The sequence below is a fragment of the Malaclemys terrapin genome, chromosome 12, assembly GCF_027887155.1.
Source record: "Malaclemys terrapin pileata isolate rMalTer1 chromosome 12, rMalTer1.hap1, whole genome shotgun sequence".
Classification (NCBI taxonomy): domain Eukaryota; kingdom Metazoa; phylum Chordata; order Testudines; family Emydidae; genus Malaclemys; species Malaclemys terrapin.
Window position 1 is genome coordinate 3,670,708 of NC_071516.1, and position 23,073 is coordinate 3,693,780.

The 23,073-nt window shown below is 50.0% G+C and overlaps 1 protein-coding gene across 1 annotated transcript in view; it reads right to left on the reverse strand.

The window, feature by feature from the left end:
* Positions 1-203: 203 nt before the first annotated feature.
* HELZ2 (helicase with zinc finger 2) overlaps positions 204-23,073 on the reverse strand; it is a 46,581-nt gene continuing 23,711 nt past the window's right edge. The window contains exons 7-20 of the mRNA XM_054046269.1: positions 20,533-21,316; positions 19,674-19,749; positions 14,143-17,656; positions 13,052-13,137; positions 11,942-12,076; positions 11,475-11,633; positions 10,863-11,007; positions 10,022-10,138; positions 9,014-9,209; positions 7,524-7,658; positions 6,031-6,249; positions 4,135-4,291; positions 3,385-3,552; positions 204-2,842 (exon numbers count right to left, since the gene is read on the reverse strand). Of these exons, the coding sequence (XP_053902244.1) occupies positions 2,721-2,842; positions 3,385-3,552; positions 4,135-4,291; positions 6,031-6,249; positions 7,524-7,658; positions 9,014-9,209; positions 10,022-10,138; positions 10,863-11,007; positions 11,475-11,633; positions 11,942-12,076; positions 13,052-13,137; positions 14,143-17,656; positions 19,674-19,749; positions 20,533-21,316 (6,013 nt within the window). The 3' untranslated portion in view covers positions 204-2,720. The remainder of the gene's footprint in view (positions 2,843-3,384; positions 3,553-4,134; positions 4,292-6,030; positions 6,250-7,523; positions 7,659-9,013; positions 9,210-10,021; positions 10,139-10,862; positions 11,008-11,474; positions 11,634-11,941; positions 12,077-13,051; positions 13,138-14,142; positions 17,657-19,673; positions 19,750-20,532; positions 21,317-23,073) is intronic.

Below are 23,073 nucleotides of genomic sequence, written 5' to 3' on the forward strand. Positions count from 1 at the left end.
GGTTTGTCTTTATGTCAATAGTTTTATGTAAAAATCCTTCCATCATAAATAACTGATTCAAATCTCTCTATGCATCAGAAGCTGGACTACATTCAATGAGTCTTTTCCATATGAACTTCTCTGATTCTGTATATCCAGAAGCACAATATCCCTAACGCAGTATTCAGTTATCAGGAATAGTCTCTACAAAAGACTATTTACACTCATTGCCCTTCCTACTAACCCCTGGCTACAAAGGCTACATGATCAATTATGCAACTACCTATTTACAACATCCATGCAACCCAGCAGTCTGAGCTGCGATCTCACTGTAGTTGGTAGGCCACAGGGCAGCATTTTCGAACACAAGTTATGAGACCGATCTCTTTCAGAGTAAGTTTCCGGGAGGATGCTGATCTGTTGCCTTGTAAGAGAACAGTGACTGAACAAAGTACTTCACTCTAGACTTTACCTCACAAGGTGTAGTAGTTTGGTGGGGCGGGGGGTATTTTGTTTTTTTAAATACAAACAAGTGGAAAATGGTACATGCCAAGGTAACACGGCTAAATAATGCTCAGCAGTATCAAACTAAGCCCCTACAGTGCATCTGATTCTCCTCCCATTTATATCTGTTGTACACTTGTGTAACCTGCATTCTTTCCACGGAGAAACTCTGGATGTATACTAGAGGGAGGAGAATAAGGCCCACTGGGCTTAAAGGGACCACGATGAGTGTGTTAGCAATACAATGTTCTCTCTGCTGGGATATGTGCACCATACTGAAGTGTTTAACTTAAGGATTCCCATACGGGCTTTCACCATTTGTTTCACTAGTCCACAAAGCGATCTCTGTCCAGAGTTTATTCTGGAGCCGTAAAAACAATTAGTTTGCAAAAACAAGGCCCATCTGGAATCCTTGGGATAAGAGGATTCAATGTGGGACAACTGTCAGGCCTAAGAACTCACCCGTTCTCTGCCTGTGGCACATAATAGTTTAGTCTCTTGAGGGCTGAAAAACTTTGGTGGTTGGGCTTAGTGTGCAGTGGCCTGTGATACACAAGAGGTCAGTCTGGATGAGCTGGTGATCCCTTCTGGCCTCAGATTCTATGACCAGCCTTTATCCAGTGCCCCTTAAAAATAATGAGGAAGCTGTCTACATTCTTTCCTCAGACATGGGACTTGGACCCATATGCTGCAGTACTAGCAGATGTGTGTGTTCTTTCACCAGAAACCAGGTCTATTACATGGAGGGCAAGCAAGCAGTTTCAAAACAAGAAGTAGAGGAATGAGAACCTTCTGCACAGGTTGGGTCCTTTCCATGGCTGCACATGACTCAAACCGAACAGGAAGGCCCACGGAAATGGAGTAGGACATTACATGCTGGGTGTTCAGGTTTTCTTATTGCACATTCCTTCACATTGGGAAAGGAGCCCTGCAAACACAGCATTCATTCATCCCGGCTATAACTCTTGTTGAAGTCACAAAGGTCAGTAGTTACACCAGGGACGGCACTTGGCCCACCTTGTTTTCATTTGATTAAAAAAAAAATGTTGTAATGGCAGCTTGGATCAGTCTTACACGGACATCTACAGGTGTCCATGTGTTTGGTCTCAGGGAGCGCTGAGGCAGGCACACGTATAGTCAGAACTGGAATAATGAGATAAATGTGCTGTCCCCCAGAAATACCAGGCCTACGTAAGCCGCTCCAGCTTAACAAGGCTCAGCGCCGAGCACCGTTTCGCCACTACGCAGGCATGATCAGAACTGAATTATTGGGAAAAATAATTCCTGTTCCTGTTAGTGTCCTGTTCTCTAGTGATTTACACCTCCCAGTTCACAGCAATTTGGCTATTTTAAAAATATATACACATCACATGGCCAAAAGTATGGGCCTTTGATTGCAAAGCAAAGTTCACTGAGTTAAAAGTCAATAAGTTAGAAGCAGCTTTTTAAAAAAAAAAAAGAGGAAACATTCTTTACACGAGGAAACATTTTCAAGTAAAACTAGGTGGGCAGCTTAAAAATATCTTTGCAATGTCAAAATCTGCTGGTAGAGCTTCTCCCCCACAGTCTTCATTCGCTTTATACTGGTCACCACAACCTCCTTTGCACTAAGAGTCAATATGTCTATTTATAAAAATACTTGGCCTTGGCTAAGTGAGATTTATCAATTCTTAAAGGCCAAGAATATTTTTTTTTGGTTTTCTCCCAGTTTCTTCCTTCATTTAAAATAAAACAGATTGTTTTTTCTGCTTTGAGAAATGAGATCGCCTTAGTAGTTTCCTGGCCTTGGTTTCAGAATTAGTGGTAGCACTCGGCAGCCTTGATCCTACAGCTCAGCTGTAGGTCCATCACACACCATCCTTCACCTCCTGATGAAGTGGAAATATCCACTTGGTCCCCAAAGAATAGCTGCTGTCACAAAAAGTCAGGATGGGAATTCCACTGAGGATCTCTTGGCTTCCACAAAACAGCACAATCTCCCCCTGCACGCTCAACTTCCAAAGCTTTTTGGTTTGCAAATGCTGAAAGTCTTGATCCAAGGTTGCCTTTTCATTAAAAAAAGCTTAAGGTAAGTGGTCAACATGCAAGGACAGTGCAGCTTGCCAATCCCTGGTGCCTTTTGGTGACTGGTTAATGTCTGACGGGTAGAAAAGAGGCCTGAACACAGCATTGTTCCCCAATGTACCCATCAAACATTTCAGGCAGGGACTGGTTTATCCAGTTGTGATCCATTCACATCAGTGAAGGGCTGACTTCTTTCTGACCCAAATGTCGTGAGCCAAAGTGCTGCAACCCATCCGTTTGTAATGCTCCAGCAGTCTTCTCCACAAAGGGTTGGATTCTAGGAGATAACGGTTTCCTGTTGGTAGAAGGGAAAAACAACAGTGAGCAGAAAAGGCTAATCTGTTTCCACAGAACACTTGGCGGACCTGTCTGTAACCTCTGGGCCTAGAGAAAAAAGCCAAACTGTGCTGGATAACCCGGGGGACATTTCCTTCAGCCCCAAAGTCCCCAGCCAGGGCCCAACCATTGCCACATAACTGTAAACATATCCTGTCCACGTGATCAACAGAGAAATACCAACAGGTAAAATTCTGCTGGACTAGAGATCCAGCATGCAAAGAAAGAATATGATTAAAACAACAGAGAAATAAAGCAATACACTCTGAATGTATGTTAACAACATGCGAGAGACGCATATGATCACTGCTCTCCACTCTGAAGGGTAGTTCCAATACATGGGTTGGTTCCCAGCCACTCGAACTTCAAAATCATTGACATTGTAAAGGATAGAAAAACGAAGACAGACCATCTTCTTTTGCCTTTAAGTTCGGATCCCCACTTCCTTTTACAGCGTTTCTTCTCCCACCCTAGCTTCATGCACCTTCCCAGGAGACTCACCTATAATGCAGAGCCCCTCTTGAGCCCGAGTGATGGCTACATTGACCTGGTTTGGGTCAATAACAAATCCCAGGTACTTCTTCTGCCAGCTTTTGGTGGGTTTCCTATCAATATCCGATCGAGAGCAGGAGCGTACAGTGGTCAGGATCACGTACTTCCATTCACTCCCTAGAGAGAAGGAATTGCACCAGTTTTATTGATGGTGAAGTTAAAGGCATTCAGCCAGAAAGTGTCCAGTTACGCTTCCCTACTGGAATAACATCCATTCCTCTACAGCAAGAGTCTAGACTATCGCAGTTTACAGCTGTGTTCCTACAGCATTTGGAGCCATTACTGTATCCCATCGTCATTTTTACGAGAGCAGCTGCCTTACTGCAGACCCTGGCTCTATGAAGAATGCTCACTTTAGCAACCCCGACCTCCCCTCCAAGCGTCATTCACATTTAACTTCTTCACTTATGTTCAACAATTGCGCTCCATCCACGTGGCTGGTTTTCTGAGACACAAAGATTTGGAGGATTTCTTTATATAGGTATTTCAAGGGCTCCCCTCGCTGCAGATTGAGACCAAGAATCGCCCAGAAAGCCAGCTCCGTGGGGTCTCTCCCGGCGGCTGAAGCAAGCCGTGACCCATGAGATTTGGTGATTCTGTGTGACAAGGTGCTGTACCCCACAGGAGGGTGGAGAAGGGTAATGACCTTACTTCACACCAGCTGAAATAGAGAACTCTGCCGTTCCCTATGGACCTTACCTTGACTTTTCATGATGGTGCAAACGGTCATCCCGCGGATACCCTCCTGGGTGAGACGTTTGTTGATCTCCGACACCTGGGCATTGTACGGGCTCAGGATGGCAACACTCACTGGCTTGATGGTGCCATCCAGGGTCAGCTGCTTTGCTATCCTCACCTGAGGGGGGGACACAACGTGAGCTCTTGCTCGTTTGGGGTGGGGGAAAACAGCCTTTTCCTTCATTCCACACATCGGTGGAATCACTGTGGAGGGACAGAGAACAGGTCCCTCGGGCTTCAGACTGGTAAGAAAGGAGGAAGAGAAGACACGAGGTTCCCTCCAGCTTTATGCCATCCCGTTGATACCCCACTCAGTGATGCACTCTGGCTTCTTGTCCACATGGCCCCTTTCACCAACATTGTTCTGGTATGTGGTTGCACCGCTCATCTCAGCCTCTCCCCAATCTCTGTCCACAAGGCGCAGAGACCAAGGGGGTGGAGGAAGAGATTGGTGTCGAGCTAGTCTTGGGCAGCAAAGCCAGAGATTTGAACGTTAAAGCAAGGAAACTCGGCCTGGTTTTCCCAGCCCTACCCATGGGTCTCCGAGGGCTCAGCGAGGCATAGCACAACTCCTTGCTGACATCACTGTGTCAACCCAGACCCAAGACAATTAAAAAGAAAAAAAAAAATAGATGCAGGACGATCACATCTTGGTTTTGTGCTGGTAGCCACATTAACTAAGGGTGAGCGAGGGCTTCACACTGACACACTGCAGAGAGCCCTTGCTGGCTGCGACATCAACAGGACCATACATCTTTGAACTAGTGCTGGATATTTCAGCAAGCCCTGACCAACGCTGCCCCGTCCAAGGCAGACCAGAGCTGTGCTGGCTACAGCAGCGTTTAAAGGCAGCAGTTGTTAACACCACTAATGCTTTCCCCATGACCAGCGTGTGCACTGGCTCGTGCTCACCAAATAGTGCTGTACGCCGGGCTTTCCTGAACAACGTGGTCCAGCCCCACTGGCCAGACCAAGCCTGGGCCTGGGCCTCTCACTGGACGTGTGAAAATAAGTGAATGCCAGGGGCTGCCTGGGACAGTCCATGAAATTCCCCATGAGCTCCTGTCAGCTCCAGTACCTCCACCAGGGCCCCATGGACACCAACCGGTCACTGAGGGCAGGGAAGACTCATCTACTCTCAGTGCTCCCTCTGCTGCTGCCAGCCACCAGGGAAGAGAGCATGGCTAAGAGGTAGTGGTAGTCTGGCCGTATCAGGGACTTGATAGACAGAGGGAATAGGGGAGCAGCCTGAGGGACGGGGAGACAGGACCAGCCCTATCCCTCCCCCCAGCTGAGTCCTAACCCTCACTCTCCCATTACCATGCGAGTCCGTCCTTCCCTAGCAAGATACGCTCCATGCACAGAAACCTTCTTCTACAGCTCACCGGGACGCCCTGTGGTATTTCACGAATGGCTGATTGATACCAAGACTGTCTCTAGCACACAGGAAGGTGGGGCCAGAGCTTGTCCGCGGTGCGGAAAACAGGGGTGGCTGGCAAGAAGCATGAGACTCCCTGGCAGACTGAATGTGGGTCCAAGACAAAAAGCAGCTCGTGAAGAGGGCACAGAGAGGGCCGGGCTGTTTCAATGGATGCATTGACCTTATTCATGTTTAGATCTTATGCGTCTCTTAGCAACTCCTTTCAATGACAAAATGGCAGCTGGGTTGCATAGACTGAACACCGTCAATGTTTGCAGCTGATGGGCTGAAGAGCATTTCAGGCTGGATAACTATTAAATGGGACCCACCCAGCAAGCAAACAATACCAGATGCCGAACAATATGTCTGTAAGTCCAAGTGCTGCCTTACTCCACCCTCACCGTCTGCCAGCAAAAAATGTCCTGCTGGCTACTCACCACCTGTTCCACTTCTTCCAGGTTAGCCCTGGAATTCTCGTTCCCCTCCTCGGTGGAGACCATCAGACTCTGCTCCTTCCCCTCTATGTGCCCGAAGATGATTGCACAGCCGCTTTTGCGTCTGTGTTCAAGTGCGCTGGTAGGGCGTTTAAGCTCAGGGCAGGTCGTCAGCTTGCTCTTGTAAAATTCCTGGGATGGGAACCTGCAGATGTCCTTTTGCTGACAGATCAAAAGGAGAGAACCTTGGGTGAGTAACAAAAGTGACAGCTCCGGGTCCCACAGTACCTCTTTAAGCAGGCTGTCTACCACCAATTTCTCAAGCCATATCTCTTCATACAACCGGCCACACAGCCATTCTTAATAGCCTCCAAAATGCTGCCCCCTATGGAAAGGACAAGCAATTCAGTGTCACCTGTATACAGATAGATATGGACAAGAGAGCAGGTGTGTAGATACGCATTCTGCACGTGACAACTGGGTGCCCAGCCCCTTGAGTTGTGTATTCCCATATCAATCAATTGCATGGGCAAAATCAGAGGCCAACCAACATTTTGCCCATCTGCTATTTAGAATATGCCCAATGTTTTACAGAAAAGCTCTTCTGACAGTTAACCCAGAAGGCAGCGTCCGCTCAAGCAGCGCAGTGACTGCCGTTTTGCCTGGGTCAGCGAGATCAACACTTGTGCATTCTATAAGGCAGCAATTCCTCCAGTATTTAACCCTTTGAAGGTGGCTATTGCTAATTAATGAATTCAGAGCCATCTCAGAGCCCGCATTATCCAGGAGGTCGGATTCGATTATCACATTGGTCCTTTCCAGCATTAGGACCTATGAATTATTTGTATTGTGACAGCACCCGAAGGCCTGAGTCAGGATCAGGGCCCAATTATACTAGGCACATTGAGACAGGGATTGTCTTTCCATAAGAACAACAAGGAGTCTGGTGGCACCTTAAAGACTAACAGATTTATTTGGGCATAAGCTTTCGTGGGTAAAAACCTCACTTCTTCAGATGCAAGAAATTAAAGTCTAATTTATGACAAGACAACCTGTGGGTGTAGGTAACAAATAGGAGTATGGAGGAGGGTATCAGTGATAGGAATGTATTTACTGGCTAACAATATGCCAGTCAGATTGACTAAAGGGTTAAACTAAACAGATCAGCAACCCCCTGTGACCCTGTACCTGCCCTTTGTCAGCTGGCGATCTAAGAGGCGAGAAGAACTAGTGAAGAGGTGGCCAACGTACTAGGGAAGCTGAGAAACCCATTTTCAGAAAGCTCTTCTGCAGTGGAGAGTAGCCTGTCCTGACTAAAACAATATCTAGGAAGGCTCCCCTAAAGGTAAATACTCAGAGCAGACTCTGGATTAACAGAGGAGCATCCCGGGCAGAGGAGATGTTACAGCAGAATATCCGCATCCCAACGGGCTGGAGCAAGCCAACAGCATTTCCTATGGCGGGGGGCAGGAGAAAGACCACCACGGGACTCCTACCATGCGGTACTGCGTGTCCAGCATCTGGGCTTGGTCCCGGTAGCGTTCAAAGAGGGACATCTCCATGCCAAGGCTCTTGCAGAAATCGTTGTGGACCACAGGCCGCAACTGTTTATGGTCCCCAAGCAAAACAACCTGGAATACATGCATGAACACATAGGCTCCGGTTCTCTGCCTCTCCCACCCCACTCCTTCCAGTTAACTTGTTGGAGACGTGTGTGTGAAGGCACATACATTACTACTATTTATTCCTATTCGGGCAGCACCTACGAACCCCAATCCAGGATCAGGGTCCCACCAAAGAACACAGTCCCTAGTTTACAGTCTAGGTGTCATTTGTTATTGAAGACACTTTACTGAGCAAAAGCCTGCCAGAATCTCCATTATCTTCTCGAACTTCAGGGCCAGGGCCACGTGGGTCAATATGACAACCACAGCACATCTCATCACATTGAGATTGTCTATCCGGGCCAGCACGTTTTCTGGTTGCAGTGACAAATGCTTCCAGAGAAGGCCAAAATAGCATTCACATCTTCCATCTACTTCTCTCTCCAGCTCCAAATGTGCTTTTAGGAGAGTCAAGCCAAAATATGGATTTAGCATGTTTAAAAGATTGCACTTGTGGGGCTGAGAGGAGATCCTTAGGTCAAGGAATTAGCTAGAGAGCATACGGACCAGTTTTATACTGCAGTTGTCACCATCATAATAGACCCCCATAAACTGTGGGTGTTTATACAATATATTGACGTGTGCGCGCATGATGTATTTGGGTAGGTGTGTTTATGCAGAGGGGTGTGAATGCAGATGTACAATGTACACCTCCGAGCCTGGGATGCATCACACAGTTTGACTGGAATTGAGCCTCACTTGCAAGTTAAAAGGGTGATTTATAGTGGGGCAGAACACCCAGCATCCCAGGGCTCCTGCTTGGTGCTCCACGCTGCCGAACACGAGGAGGAGACACCACAAGAGTGCATGCATCACCACAGGGGCCATCAGGGACAGCCTTGAAATACAACTGTAAACTTCAATGAGTAGCGAGGTACGGTCTAGAGCAGTGGTTCTCAAACTAGGGCCGCCGCTTGTTCAGGGAAAGCCCCTGGCGGGCCAGGCCGGTTTGTTTACCTGCCACATCCACAGGTTCGGCTGATCACAGCTCCCAGTGACCGCAGTTTGCTGTTCTCGGCCAATGGGGACTGCAGGAAGCAGCACGGGCCAAGGGACATGCTGACCGCCACTTCCTGCAGCCCCCATTGGCCTGGAGTGGCGAACTGCGGCCAGTGGGAGCTGCGATAGGCCGAACCTGCGGATGCGGCAGGTAAACAAACCGGCCCGGCCCGCCAGGGGCTTTCCCTGAACAAGCGGCGGCCCTAGTTTGAGAACCACTGATCTAGAGCGAGTGCAGAGCCAATGGAGAGATCCTCTGAGCAGGGAGTAATTCCAGGGGCAACTGACAGCGCCCTAATGACTTACCACTGGGAGGGACTCACCTTTTCTGCCTTCCCGTAGCTGACCAGGGGTATGAGGGTCTCTGGCTCAGTGGACATGGCGCACTCATCAATGAGGATCTGCTTGACGTTCAGGTTGTCCACAAGGCTGTTGGCAGAGGCAGCGGAGCATGTGCACAGGATGACATTGTGGAGTTGCAGCTCATGCACACGGGCGTCTGACAACAGGTTTTTGTACCTGTAGGTTAAGGTGAAGGATGTCAGACTCTGCACTAGTGGCAGCACTTGTGAAACTTTCACCTCGGCTCAGTTCCTACTCCGGAAATGGGATACACCTTCCCAAAGGGTTATACCCCACCCCACCCCACCCCAGCATGGACTGCTCCATAAAGGGTTTCTGACAGGCCCCATTGGAGACACCCTGCAGTCTGAAATCCGTGGAACCTATAGCTTCAGGGAACAAACATAGTCCAAAATTCTTCTACATCCCTAGTCCTGGTAGCTTCATTTTTCAGTCCAACAGCCCAGCGTCTCATGAACCACACAAGAGGAGCCCTCTTAGCAGAAATAACTCTAGAAGCACTCACAGCTTGCAGGGTTACCCTGAGGAAGTATCCCTTTATGCTCAGTTCACAATAGAAACTGCTTCATCTGATGCATATTCTCTCGGAGGATTCAGAGAGTGACGGTCTACACAGCATATTCTGTGCTATAGTTTCAACGGGATTTGGTTGTATTTCTCCCCCCCCCAAAAGCAACCTCAGGAACATGATGTGGTTTGTTCTTTAGTTTCAAATTTCCCATCTCGGCAACAGCTCAGAGGGCCAGATTCTCAGCTGGTGTAAATCAGCAACACTCCATTGACTTCCATGCAGCTATGCTGACTTACACCAGCTGATGTTCTGGCCCAGCAACTGCCTCCTAAACCTCTCCCTGATGGGGATTTGAGTGACTGCACTGTGGTGCATACAGGTACCGGCTATTTCACACGAATACAGCTCCATGACAGCCAACGATAGCCAGACCTCTCACGTGGGTCTCTTCACTCACTTCTTAACCTCCTCTTCTGATATCTGCTCTCCTCTTTTCACTTTTGCATCAAAGTCACGGATTTTTCGCCAGAAAGGATTGGATGGCTGCCGGATTCGGTGATGCAAAATTATTTCACTGAAATTAAAAAAAAAAAAAGGGGGGATTTTTCAATATAAACATTATACACACCCACATCCACCCACATTGGGAGATGTCCCACTACAATGGAGTGTACCAGCTTGGTTATACGCCAGCAGCATCTTTAAGGAAATACATCCCACCTTTTACATTTTCTCAGGCCCTATGCTTATTTCTCCCTAGATGGGCCAAAAGATTTTCTTCTTTCTATTCCAGTTAGTAAACTGAATGAATTGATAACAAATGTCAACATTTGTCAGAGAGCTCAGTAACCTATTTCTGAAGTTATCCAGAAAAGAAGACGGCTTCATTCTAAATACATGTCCCAGCTATGTCCAAGCATCTGCCAGGGCTGGTGGGCAGCTGGAGGGACACACAAAAGGGGCCAATCGACAGAAAACCCTCCACTGAACATACTCAGAGAGGGAAAACGTAGGGGACTTAACAGAGAAGACACACAGAGAGTGGCCTGGCATAGGCAGAGATGGTGGAGCCTTGTTCATGATCTAAGTGGCATCTGATGGTGCTGGAAGGATTCAGATTCTAGCCCAGAGACCCTCCTGCCCACAGTTCCCACTCCCAACCTGCAATCCCCCGTGTACGGCAATATGATGTATTTGCCCTCTCCTGAGCAGACTATAGGATAGCTTCCTCGGCTCCAGGGTGGGCTGAACTCAGGATACACTCTCGCTTTAATCTGCTTGGGGTTGCGTTGTCCTACCTGAGCTCCGGCTTAGGTTTTGCATCCCGCAGGGCTTTCCGGGAGAAGTGCCGGCTGCTCCCGGGGTAGGGGAATTCCATCGACTCCAGCGCCTCGCCATAAACCCTCAGAGGCTTCAGGTTCCCCTTCATCTTCAACAGCATCTCTGGGGAGGGAGTGGAATAGACTCCACTGAGTGACAACGGGACTCCTGCTCTTCTAAGATGCCCCCCCCCCCCCAGCAACAAGCCCTTTTAGCTTCAGGGTCCCAATATACAGCCTTACACTCAAAAGGCACAGATCTCCAAGCTCCTTTGAGAGCAGGTCAGTGAGGGGTCTTTTATAGAACAAAGGGATGCTGGAGCAATCCCAGACTTCAATGCAAGCTGCACCAGGCACCCTGAGCATAGGGACTATCTGCTATTTAAGAACATGCATTATCTCGCTTTGCCAGATGTACTATTCCCACCCCCTCTGCAACTTCTGATCTGCCACTGCCTTGTTTGCATCTAAGAACTTCAGCCTAAGACGTACGCTAGGATTTCTCCCCCTCTTCACTCCCAGTTCCCCCAAAAAAGGGGTAAATAAAAAGCCTGTATCATGTGACCCCCAGCAGTCAGGATGCCAAGTTACCTGCAACAACGTCGACAGACTTGTTGGATGGGCCACAGTACAGGATGCATTTTCTTGCTTTTTCCGCATTGTCCAGAGATGGTTCCTTCTCCAGCCTCTCCTCATTCAGCTTGTTGAACCAGTAGACAATATGGACGCCAACCACCGTCTTCCCCGTGCCTGGGTGAAACAAGGTCTGCTGAGAATGTTCCGACACCCCGTCGTTGGCGAGTGGAGCAGAGGGACTTCCAGGCTGGCGTGTTTGAGAATTTAGAACTGAATGGATTTTCACAGCCCTGAGTGCCATTGCACCACCCTACTTCTGTCTCGCTTGCGTGTGGTCCCACAAAGAACACGTCACCTCAAGGCCTTGGCATGAATGTCACGAGCAGAGGACTCTGGGGGAATGGCAGGCCAGGCCTCAAGCAGCTTCCATAAAAAGTCCTATCACCCATACAAACGCATGCAGGTACCCCCTCTTGTCTCACCTGGTGGTCCCTGGATGAGAGTGAAGGGTTTTCTCAGAGCATCTAGGATTGCCTTGTTTTGACTTTGGTTGAGCTTCCTCAGGCTCCCAGGGATATCAAAGGTTTTTTGTGTCTGGAGTTTGGATTTTTTCTCTGCTACATTTAAAAAAATAAAGACAAGAACGCACAACAACTTTAAACTGAGATTACAGAGGGCACCAAACAAGCAGCACACGTTGCAGTGTCACTGAGCATGGCATGGTCCAAGCCAAGAACTCCCAAATTTAATCCTACTTTGACACCAACTCCCTCTGCCACCGAATCACTTGTAAAGATCCAGAGGGTTAAATTTTAGCTGCTCTAATATGGCGGCTAGGTCCTGTGACTCCATTCCCTTTTGGAAAGGGGAACCCCTAGCCAGGGAACAGAGAAGAGGCAGATGCGGAGAACAGCAGAGTTCTCTCTGGGAGCACACTCGCTTCTCTATCATAAGGGCCTGGGCTGACAGCTGGGACTCCCAAGGACGTACCTAGGTAGAAGCAGGTAGCCACAATACAAGGGAGCTGACGCAGCCCTGTCACGAACGACCTGCTTATTGGCTACCCATTAACAAAGGTAACCTCTGTCGAACCTAGAACCAGGACTGTGCATATATCCGGGACCTGTAAGATCTCAACACTCACATCAGCTAAGAGACCCCTGCAGGAACTGAGGGAGATTTTTTACTTTTTCCGCCTCGGTTTCCCCATTCACAGCATACGGATAACTCTTATTCAGCTGCCTCACAGGGGCATTAGTTAATGGCTCCCAAGGGCTCCAACAAGAGTGGTATAAGCACAATGGAAGTGGCAGTGTGGCCTAGTGGATAGGATACTGGACTGGAACTCAGAAGACCTAGGTTCAGTTCCTGGCTCTGCCATTGGCCTGTTGGGTGATCTTAGGAAAGTCACTTCCCTGCCCCGTGCCTCAGTTTCTCCATGGGAAGAATGATACATAGTTCTCAAAGCATGAGAAGTCAAGTAGGAGCCAGATCGTTTTATTATCATCACCAAGTATGGTCTTAACCGTTGCCCATTTCCTTTGGGAACTGAGCAAGAGAAGCCTGTGCACCCGATGAACGTTTGCACCTACCTGTCTGGGGAGGCTCCCGGCCCAGCGCTATGCTCTTGGCGAGCTTTGAGGCATATTGTAGTTTCCAGATTGCATTCTCTTTCCGGCTGATAGAAGGGAAAACAGAGAGTTACTGAAACATAGCCCCACCTGGTGAAAAACGTGACACGCAGCTTTGTGGAACTGCCTTTCGTTAGCCTCCCACTTTGCTTTGTTTGTTCAACAAAGGCTCGAAGCAGAGCGCTAAAAGCAAGTTGTGAAGAAGTCATGTTGGATTAGTGTTACTTTGCACCGCTGACCCAGAGGACTGTATTTCACAGAGCAGCAGGGAGCACAGATCACATCCCAGCTGTTTTATAAGTGAAACAGGGTGATTAGCCCCCAACTGTTCCTGAGCCTCAAGGCACCAAGGGAGAGGTCACTCCAGAACTACATGTAGTTGTAGCTGGGTCGATCCCAGGATATTAGCAAGATGAGGTGGGTGAGGCGGTATCTTATTGGATCAACTGTTGGCGAGAGAGACAAGCTTTTGAGCCACACAGAGCTCCTCTTCTTCTGCTAGAGCTATCTCGAGGGAGATTGGCCGCCCAGCCCGTTAATGAGGCTGATTCGAAAGGCAGGCCATGGATCTGCCCGAAGAGTGGCTGTCTCAACAAGGCACAGTTGCAAAGGAACCAGCATAAAGGAGAAGAAGAAATCGGGGGGCACGGGGCTACTAAAGAAACCATGAACAGCCTTTCAAGCTGAGTGGTTTGTGAAAGATGCTGTAGCAAGAGTGAGGTGACTTGCTACAGTAACAGAAGTCGGAGCTGTCACCCAAGGGCTGCCTCTTTTCCTAGCCCCTCAATCCTTTGCTCTTTAAGACAGCTAGGACTGCAGGGAGCGGGGTGTTTCGGGAATGGCTGAAAAAGTGACAACCCAAAACACAGAGCGCCCAAGGGCCTGGCTGATTTGTGTAGGGACATGAGGATTTTCAGTGGACCAGGTACACTCCTCAGAAGGGCTCCATTCTGTTTGGGAAGGCGGCATGGGGAAAGCTAGCCCCGTATCGGCTTTGGTTTGGAAATGACTGAAATCACCAGCTATGCATTGACTATCGCACCCATACTTACACATCTGGAAGCATCTTTGGAATGATCTCCACCGTAAACCTGGCTGAGTCCTGGGAGATCTCCGCAGGAACCGTCTCCATGGACATAAAATGGATGTAAAAATTCACAGTCTTCAGTCCACTTCTGTCCAGCTTCTCATTGTCACTACACTCTTCGGGCAGCCCATGGGCTACCCAAGTGTATGTAGCTGGATCAACCACGAAGCTGCCACCTGCCGTGCTCTCGTTGGACAAGCTGAGTTTCTGGAGGCTGTGGCTAAGACACGCCTCGTCATTACGGCGTCCACTGAGCGTCAGGCCCTCTAGCCGGATGCACAAGTAACAGTGGTTGAAGTCTACATCAATGGCGCACTCCTCTAGGAAGCTTTTGGTTAAGGAGAAAGTCCCCTGCAGCTGCTCTTTGCTGTTTCTTTGCTTGTCCCAGGTTATTTTGACATCCTGCAGGACAATGGAGTCATTTTCTGCCACAGCACACGAAGCAGATTCCATAGCACTGAGCGGCTGCCACACCCTGCTATAGTCCGATGGATTCTTGTACTTGTCCTTGGACGCCTGCGTGGCGTAATTCGAGAAGCAGTTGATGGGCTTTTCCGTGTGCTCCAGACAGACGTCAAAACCCGGCGTCACGCTCCACAGCTGCACAAAAGGCACCAGAAATCCCCGATGGACCCCGGTGGTGAGCTGCAGCTGCACGGCATCCCCGGCGCTCAGTTCTAGAGACAGCCCCACGTAGTGCGAGCAGTCGCTTCTCTCCATTCTCCCCACCTGCCTCTGGCGCGTAGCCCGGCCCCGCCTGAGGAGAGCAATCACGCTCTCGAACTCTTCCTTTCTGATGGCCGCCAGCACGTCTTCCCACACCTGAGCGCTGAAGAGGGTGATGTGGCGGTCCCGAAGCGGCAAGGACCGTGGGGTGTGCTCCTTGGAGCTCGCCACGGAGTACATTCGCCGCCTCCACGTCAGCCTCATGCTGTTCCGCTCTTGGCTAAACGAGGGCTGTTCCACTAACTGCAGAGCCCGGTAGTTGATCACTTGGGGATCCGGAAGGGTCTCATTGTTCAGCGGGAACAAGGCTTTAAAGAACCTATCAATTCCCTCAACACTCACAACGAACGCGATCTTCTGCCGGACTTGGCACCTCAGCCGGGTGGCCATCTGCAGGGAGTGGGCCCTCTTCTCGTAGGTTGCTGCCCGTAAGTTCTTCCTGTTGAAGTCATGGCAGAGAAATTCGATGTCCTCCAAGGAGTACAGCACTGGCTTCTTGCAGAGCACGGAACGAAGGTGCCGCTGGACCACGACGTCCAGGTATCGGCGGATGGGGGAGGAGGCCCAGGTGTAAGAGTCGACGTGCAAGGAATAATGTCCTGCCTTAGACTGAGCCGTCGAGTTGGAGCGACTGAAATAGGAGCGGCTCAGCAGCCTCCTGAACTCCAGGACGATGGGGGCGAGCTTCGGGTGAATGTCATCGGTAGCAATGAGGTCGAGCATCTTGTGGACATCACGAGCGTCCACAGCTGACTGGAGATGCTCCCACAGTGGGGTCAGGAGGCTGAACTCACCCCGCCCAGCAGGGGCTGGGCCAGCAGGCAGAGCTCCCAGGTGGTGCGAGAGGTGGATAGACAAAGGGATGATGTGGCTGTATTTGTTCTTCATCTGAGCCACCTGCTGGGGGTTGGGTTCCATTTGACACCGGAGAGGAGTGACGTTCTTGGTGTGGTCTTTGTTGGTTAGAAACTCGGCCACGAAGCTGTTGAACATGATCATGAACTCCTCTATCATCTGGTGGGATCCCCTGTTGCCTGGGGTACTTTCCTCATCCAGCCGGTCGTAGTAACAGTCTTCCTGCAGCCTGAACTGTCGGTGGACCCTGGAGAAGTGATAAGCCACAGCTATACAGTCCTCAAGGGTGTCAAAGCGAAGGGCCTTCGGTTCCCCACTGTAATGGTTCTTAATGATGCTCTCTGCCTCCTCGTAGGACAGCTGCCGGTCCGAGTGGATTGTGGACACAGTGAAGTTCCCTTTCATCACCCTGTCTGTTGTCTTTTCTACAGTGACAAACAGGGAGATCACGTGGCGATCCTTTTGTGGCAGGAGGCTGCAGAGGTCTTGGCTGATCCGGGGTGGGAACATGCACAGCGGCTCCTTACAAGGGGCATAGTAAGTAGTGCCTCGTTTCTTCGCCTCCATATCCAAAGCACTGTCTTTGGGAACAAAGCCAGCCACGTCTGCGATGTGGATCCCAATCTCATAACAATTGCCCTCATCTCGGACACTTATGGCATCATCCAAATCTTTAGCGCCTGGGGGGTCGACAGTGAAGGTCAGGTAGCCCCGGCAGTCCCTCCGATTCTCCTTGGGAGGGTTGGATTTGCTGGAGGTAATTTTGGCCAGCTCCGTGGTCACCTCGCTTGGGTACTTTTTTGCCAGACCGTACTCCAAATCAAGTATCTTCAAGCCTTCTTCCAGAGTCAAAGCCATGGGCAGGATGTCTGTTACTATGCCCAGAGGGTAGTAAAAACCTTCCCGCCAGGAGATAATTTGGACATAGAAGAGCTGACTTCTTTTCATCTCCTGGTTTATCTTCTCACACCTAACCACCTGGTACTTCCCCTTTACCAGTTTGCGGATGGGGACGACATTGGGTTTTTCTTTCAGCCCTGGGACGAATATTTTGGTGATGGTGTGGTCGATGGGGATCATCACGCGGGGGTCATACTCGTCCATCATGCAGACGAAGGCCCGCTGTCGCTCGGCCTGCGTTAGCACCCCCACCACTCTCCCCTGGGGACGGAGGGTGCCGCCCTCAGGGGCGCTGGTCTGCAGGAGCTCCACTAGCACTTGGTCGCCAGTGAAAGCCATGCCACAGCGAACTCTGCCTTTGATCTGAATGTTGAGCGGAGGCGAGTCTTCGAAGGCGAAGGCAGATGCTCTGTCAAACCCCTCTTTGACCAGCTCACACCTCTTGTACATTTTGGGGTGCATGCGAAGATACTCCTGCATTGTGGGAGAGGAGAAGTTGACATATTCCAGCCGACCGTTCTGCTGGGCCGACGCCTCGGAGCTCACGTTCAGCAACCCTTCTTCGGAAACAGTCACCTGGACGTTCTTGCTCTCATCCAGGAGCTCCTGGAGAATGGGATCATCGGGATTTGTGTTATCCAATTCGGAGGTCCAGGAATCCGTGTCGCTGTCGTCCTCCTCAAGCAGCTCCGTGCTTCCCCGGATCCAGCTCTGCTTGTCGGACACTGCCTGCTTAATCTGCTCCAGCGTCAGCGTTTCCGGAGTCACGCTGCCCTTCTCAATGCACTCCTGGAGGAAGCGCTTCCAGACCTTGCTGCACTGGCCATAGGAGCACAAGGCCACAGCATCTCCCACCACGATGACCTGCGACTGGGCCCTCGTCATGATGGTGTTCAGCACCCTGGCTTCGTTGAAGAACTCCATGTTGGGGGAGGCGGAGCTGAGCAGGCTTTCCTTGGTGTGAACTGTGCTGATGATGATGACCCGAAACTCCCTCCCTGCATGGAACAAGAGGAGAGAGAGGAAAAAGGTTACCTACGGGAACTGAGTGAGAAGGACTCTCTGGGTGGAGCATGCGTCTTTGGGAGGTGTCCATGCTTACACAGCGCTGCATGTGGACCCCCAGGAGTGACAGGCTAAAAACACCCACATGTGATCATGTCCCTAAGTTATAAGAGTGACTTGAGATTTAGCCCAATGAAACAGAGTCCTTGGTATCACAGGGGCCTCACACACAGACCAACCCCCAGGCACCACATGAGGAGTCCGAGATAAAGCAAGAGGCAGAGCAAGGTGACTAATACAAGAGCAGTGTTCGTGGATTAACATTCGGATTTCAAGCCACTCTTCGATTTGACAGTGTTCTGCCCCTTGTTATCCGCTCCTTGTGAACACACGTGGGAATGGGGTTTGTTCACAGGGACATTTGGGAACGGGCTTTTCTTTCCAAAAACCCCAATGGGAACCAGAGGTTTTGTGCAGGAAGGGAAGTATTCACCTGTTTAAAAAAAAAAGTTTTGATCATCCAGTCAGAGTAGAAACAATGCCATCTGGCTCCGGTAACCATGAACACTAGGGATAACAAACAGCCAGTCAATGAGTTCATAAACCAGCCAGAGGCTGAAAATGGTTTGTCAAGAAGGAGGGATGTAGAGATGGAAAACACACACCAGGCATTCATTAATTCCACCACAAGAGGTCTCCGCTGCGCCATAAAACCAAAAAACCAATAAAGAACTAGATCAATCTTCTCTGGCTTGAGAGTTAAAAAAACAAACCAAAACCCTCTTCCTTCAGCTCCCATGGCAGAGTCACATTTCAGCAAGCAGCCTCACTGGGAAGTCATGTGTCAGTTATACTGTGTCAGTACCCAGAGGCCTTTTCACATGGATGCCCTGTTGGTTACAATGTATCGCCTTCCTTTACATCATTACCAGACTCTCCCTTGGAATCCTGGGAATTTTGAATATAGATATGAATCATACCACGATACCCAGTCTCCGGGGCTCTGACATGTATGGGCATCTCTGCTTGTATGGCTGCAGGCCGGGATTATAAAAGGGATCAGTGCCTATGTCCAGGTTTTTCATGCATCTCAGGAAATAAAGAGATACCCAACTAATTTCATGGGCTGAGACTAGGATACAGACGTACTTCAGGAGCCCGGTTTCCAGTTTAAAACCCGATTCACGTGTAAAAAATGACCGGGAACCATTTTAAACTAGCCAGATCAGTTCTGGGCCCCTAACTCCTGTAGCCATCACTGCATGCCGCTGATGCCTGGGCATAACAAGGTAGTGATGGGGAGGTGGGTAATGTGGGGGACAGGAAGAGATCTCCAGCACTGCTGGCAAGGACTGAAAAGAAAGGCAGAGCTTTCTAGACCAGCAGCAACATGGAAAGGGGCTAAAAGCGACTCACCGATTTCTTGCGGGGGGTGAGGAGGGAGGGGAAGAAAGTGTGCAAGCGCTTATCGTATCCTGTATAAAAATTTTAAAGTGACGAGTGATTCTGGGTACCCAATTTAGGTACCTTAAAGGGGTCCAGTTCTCAGAGTATGGTGCTCAGCAGGGTCCCTTCAAAAGGTATCTGAAGCGGGGCACCCAACATCGCGCGCGCACACATACACACACACGGCTCAGCCAGCAGTTGTATGGTGGGCACAGGATAAGAACCTAGACGGAACAGAATGGCACCGTATGCCCGTGCGGCTGCCCCATATCCATATGGACACATCTGCTGCAGCTGCTCTCCCCTCTGCGGTTTACAGAGGAGGATACTGAAGGTGCCAGAGGCGCCTCGGCTAGTCGTCCAGCATTCAGTCCAGGTTGCCCCTTTACCCGTCTGCAGCGCCCAGCAGCGTGGGAATATTCTCCCAGCTTTTCACTGGTGTGACCACGCGAGTTCTCGCTAGCCTAGAGGGAGAGCCCGGAGTAGAATGGCTCCTTTTTCCTGCCACTGAGAATGGATTCCATTCCTGCCAAAGCAAAAACAGCCACTCAGCAAGATACAAACCTGGTAAGTTTTCAAAGTTTTCCACTGCCACCTCTCCCAGGTGCTTCTTCCTCAGCTCCTGCCTTATTGCACTGACCTGGTGGGAAAGGGAGGCACAAAGTTACAACCCAGGGAGCAGCTCCCCAGCTCCCCCCAACCTGCACCCAGCCCCTGATCTCCAGAGAGCAGGTATCACACGGCCACTAGGTGAGAAGAAGATTTGAGGGGCTCAGGCTTGTTTTATTTCCACCATCACTACCGAAGGGGCTCCCTAGCAACACACAACGCAAGAGCATCTTGTTTAACAATCCAAGGCTCACCAGCCATCCGGGAAGGCCGGGCAAGCCAACCTTGGTGCATCCTGCTAAGACCCTGCCCCTCAGCTCTGCGAGCTCTACCCAGGAGCCCAGGACACACACAGACTCACCGGGGTAACCTGCAGCTGCGGGCGGGCAGTGGGAATCACATTCGAGAGACTTCAAGAACAAAATGGACCCCTGAGGCTCAGGGGAGGAATGACATCAAGGAGAAGGGCAGGAAAATTCTGGATTGCCAGTTGGGCTGAAAAGGACTTCAGCAGATTTGCTGTGCTACAGACTCTCTGCCCTACCTAAAACTGTCCCCTTATCAGGCACCCCTGCTCCACCCGTCCCTTGCACTTCCATATGCTGTGAACACCCCCTTAGCAAAATGCACTGGACAAAAGTAAATTCACGCTTCCAGCAGCCAGGGTTTGCCAGCAACAGTAGAGAAGGGTGTTTACAGAAAACAAACCGAGTCCAACGTTTGGCATTTACAGACAACAATGCGTCCCATGCAGCTCCAGTGCAGAACGATGGATCGACAACACATCGGCTCTCCCTGGAGCCCTCCTGCCTACCTGCATGCCGTGGGAGACCACGCAGATTCTCTTCAGGTCCCGGGCTCCCCATTCATCTGGCCACTTCTGGTGCATCTCTTGCACTTTCTCGATCACCTGCATGATTTCGGCGACGTTGTACCAGGACGTCATGGCCATATCCCGCTCGGTGGAGCCTGGCACGTGGCAAAACATGAGTGGGTGGAGCTCAGGGTGGGGCGGGACGTTGCCGCTGGCATGGATGGTGTTGCCTTTGCTGACGTAGAAATGCTTGGAGACAAACTCGATGATGCCCGCAGTGGAGCGGTAGTTCTCGTTGAAGATGATCCTGCTTTTCAGAGCTACTTCGTGTTTCTCCTTCTGGTAGTACTGGAAGAGGCGGTTCAGCAGGGTGTGGTCGGCCGACTGCTCACCTCCCAGGCAGAACAACTTAGGGGTCACTTGCATGTGGTCCCCAGCTAGGACAACTCGAGTCTCAAAAGTAGCATACGAGAGCGGGATCAGAGCTTCGCATTCCAGCATCTGAGCTGCCTCATCTATCAAGATGTGGGTGAAATATCCAGGGGGCACCCTCAGGTTCTTGGACAGCATGGATGTGGTGATGATAATGCGGTGCCTGTCGATCTCTGCTTGAGTGGGTTGCCTGAAGGTCCTCTGGTCTGGAGAAAGGCAGCAGTACAGCTGAGTGACGGGGTCGGTCATGCTGATGGAACGGTCTGTGTATTTGATCCTCAGCGGGACTGCCCTGGGGTGCCCGTTTGTGACATACTCGTGGAAGTACTCACGGATGTAGATGTCAGCCGCACTGGAAGTGAGAGAAAACAGGAGTGTGATGCTGGTAAACCAAGTGCCAGCTCTGGCCAAGGCCATAGGTGTGAGCTAAGAGCTGACAAACTCATAGCTGGAAAGCAAACCAGCTCCCCCGTATGTTAGTGTTATTCAAAATAGGTAATGGTCCTCTAAGAACGTATTTAGTGTTCAGACTATGAAATGCTTGTAAGGTCCTCCATGCATTAATCTCATTGGTAATGTCTGTATTCCATGCTATAAGGAAATATTACTTTGAAAAGGTTTGCTCTAAGCTTGTGAACCCAGGCATGGGAATTGTCCCCCCGCCCATCCAGGAGGGCTCTCAAAAATTAAGTGGGCCATCATAAGACTTGTTAATTTCCCCATCCACCCACGGAGAAGTAGGTGCAGAAGGCCTCATCCCAGACATCTGAATGCTGGAAGAGGGAAATAAAAATAGCTGACATGATGATTTTTCATCTCTTTGCTGTTTGAACTCTCACAGGGCCAGAGACTAAACTGAAGCAAGAGATCTCTCAGAGTTATCCCAGGGTCTGCCCTGAAAGACATTGTGAATGGACAGATCACTACAAATCGGTCACTCTTAGGGGCTGGATTCTAACTCATTTGTGTGTAGATGTTTGCTTACTTTCACCTGTAAATAACTCATTTGCTTTTCCTAGTTAATAACCCTTTAGATAATTACAGGATTGGATACAGGTGTTGTCTTTGGTGTAAGATCTAGGGCACCAATTGACCTGGGGTAAGTGACTGGTCTCTTGGGACTGGGAGTAACCTGGATATTTGTGATTTTTGGTGTAAATGACCATTTATCACTAAGTCCAGCTTGCCTGGGTGGAAAGATCGAGGGGAGACAGTCTGGGACTCCAGGGCAAGACTGTTATAGTGATCCAGGAGCTCACACTTGTTACTGGCTCGGTGAAGTCTAATTAAAGAACACTCTACCAGTTTGGGGTGTCTGCCTTCAGGTAGGCACTCACGGTCCAGGCAGCATGGCAAGGGAATGTGAGTGGGAGTCTCAGACAAGCCCTTCATCCCAGACGCACTGGGGTAGTCTGTCCCATTGTTTATTCATTTGGGAACGGACCCTTTGGACAAGGAATATACTCAGTCACAGTTTCCAGAGCTCTGGCCCCTGATTTACAACCTGCAGGCGATGCTCACGTACGTGCAGAAACTAGCGTATGGGATACACACTCAGTTATCCGCATTGCGCACACAATGAGCCCGTGCGCACGTTTTCAGGAGTGCGATTTAAGATCTAATCAGTGGCTGCGCAGTGCCTAGAGCCTCACTTACCAAGGGCCTTCTGAATACATACACTTGGGCCCTCAGTCACAACGCCACATGCCCAGGGATCACGTGGGCACAAGGATGTGTCGGGTCCCAGGTATGAAAGTATGGCCCCAGGCATTCTTCGTCCCATAACCAACCTTCCTAGAATCCTGTGCTGGTGGAGTATGTGCAAACATCTCAGAGAGTAGAACAAGTCCCAGTGCAGCCACAGGGCAGGACACAGGCTAAGATTGAAAGTCATCTCTTTTTATTATACCTTTCAAAAAAATATTAAGGAAATAATGGTCCCCATAGGAAAGGAAACGGACCCTCCACTGTGCATTCCTTCACGCATTGTCGCTTTCATTTTAAAATCTCGGAATAACAAAGGTCAGTTCAGAGCCTACCACGTTTGCGTGCATCTCGACTTTCCCTCCCCCTAACTCTCCTCTTTATGGGACCTGCAGAATCAATATT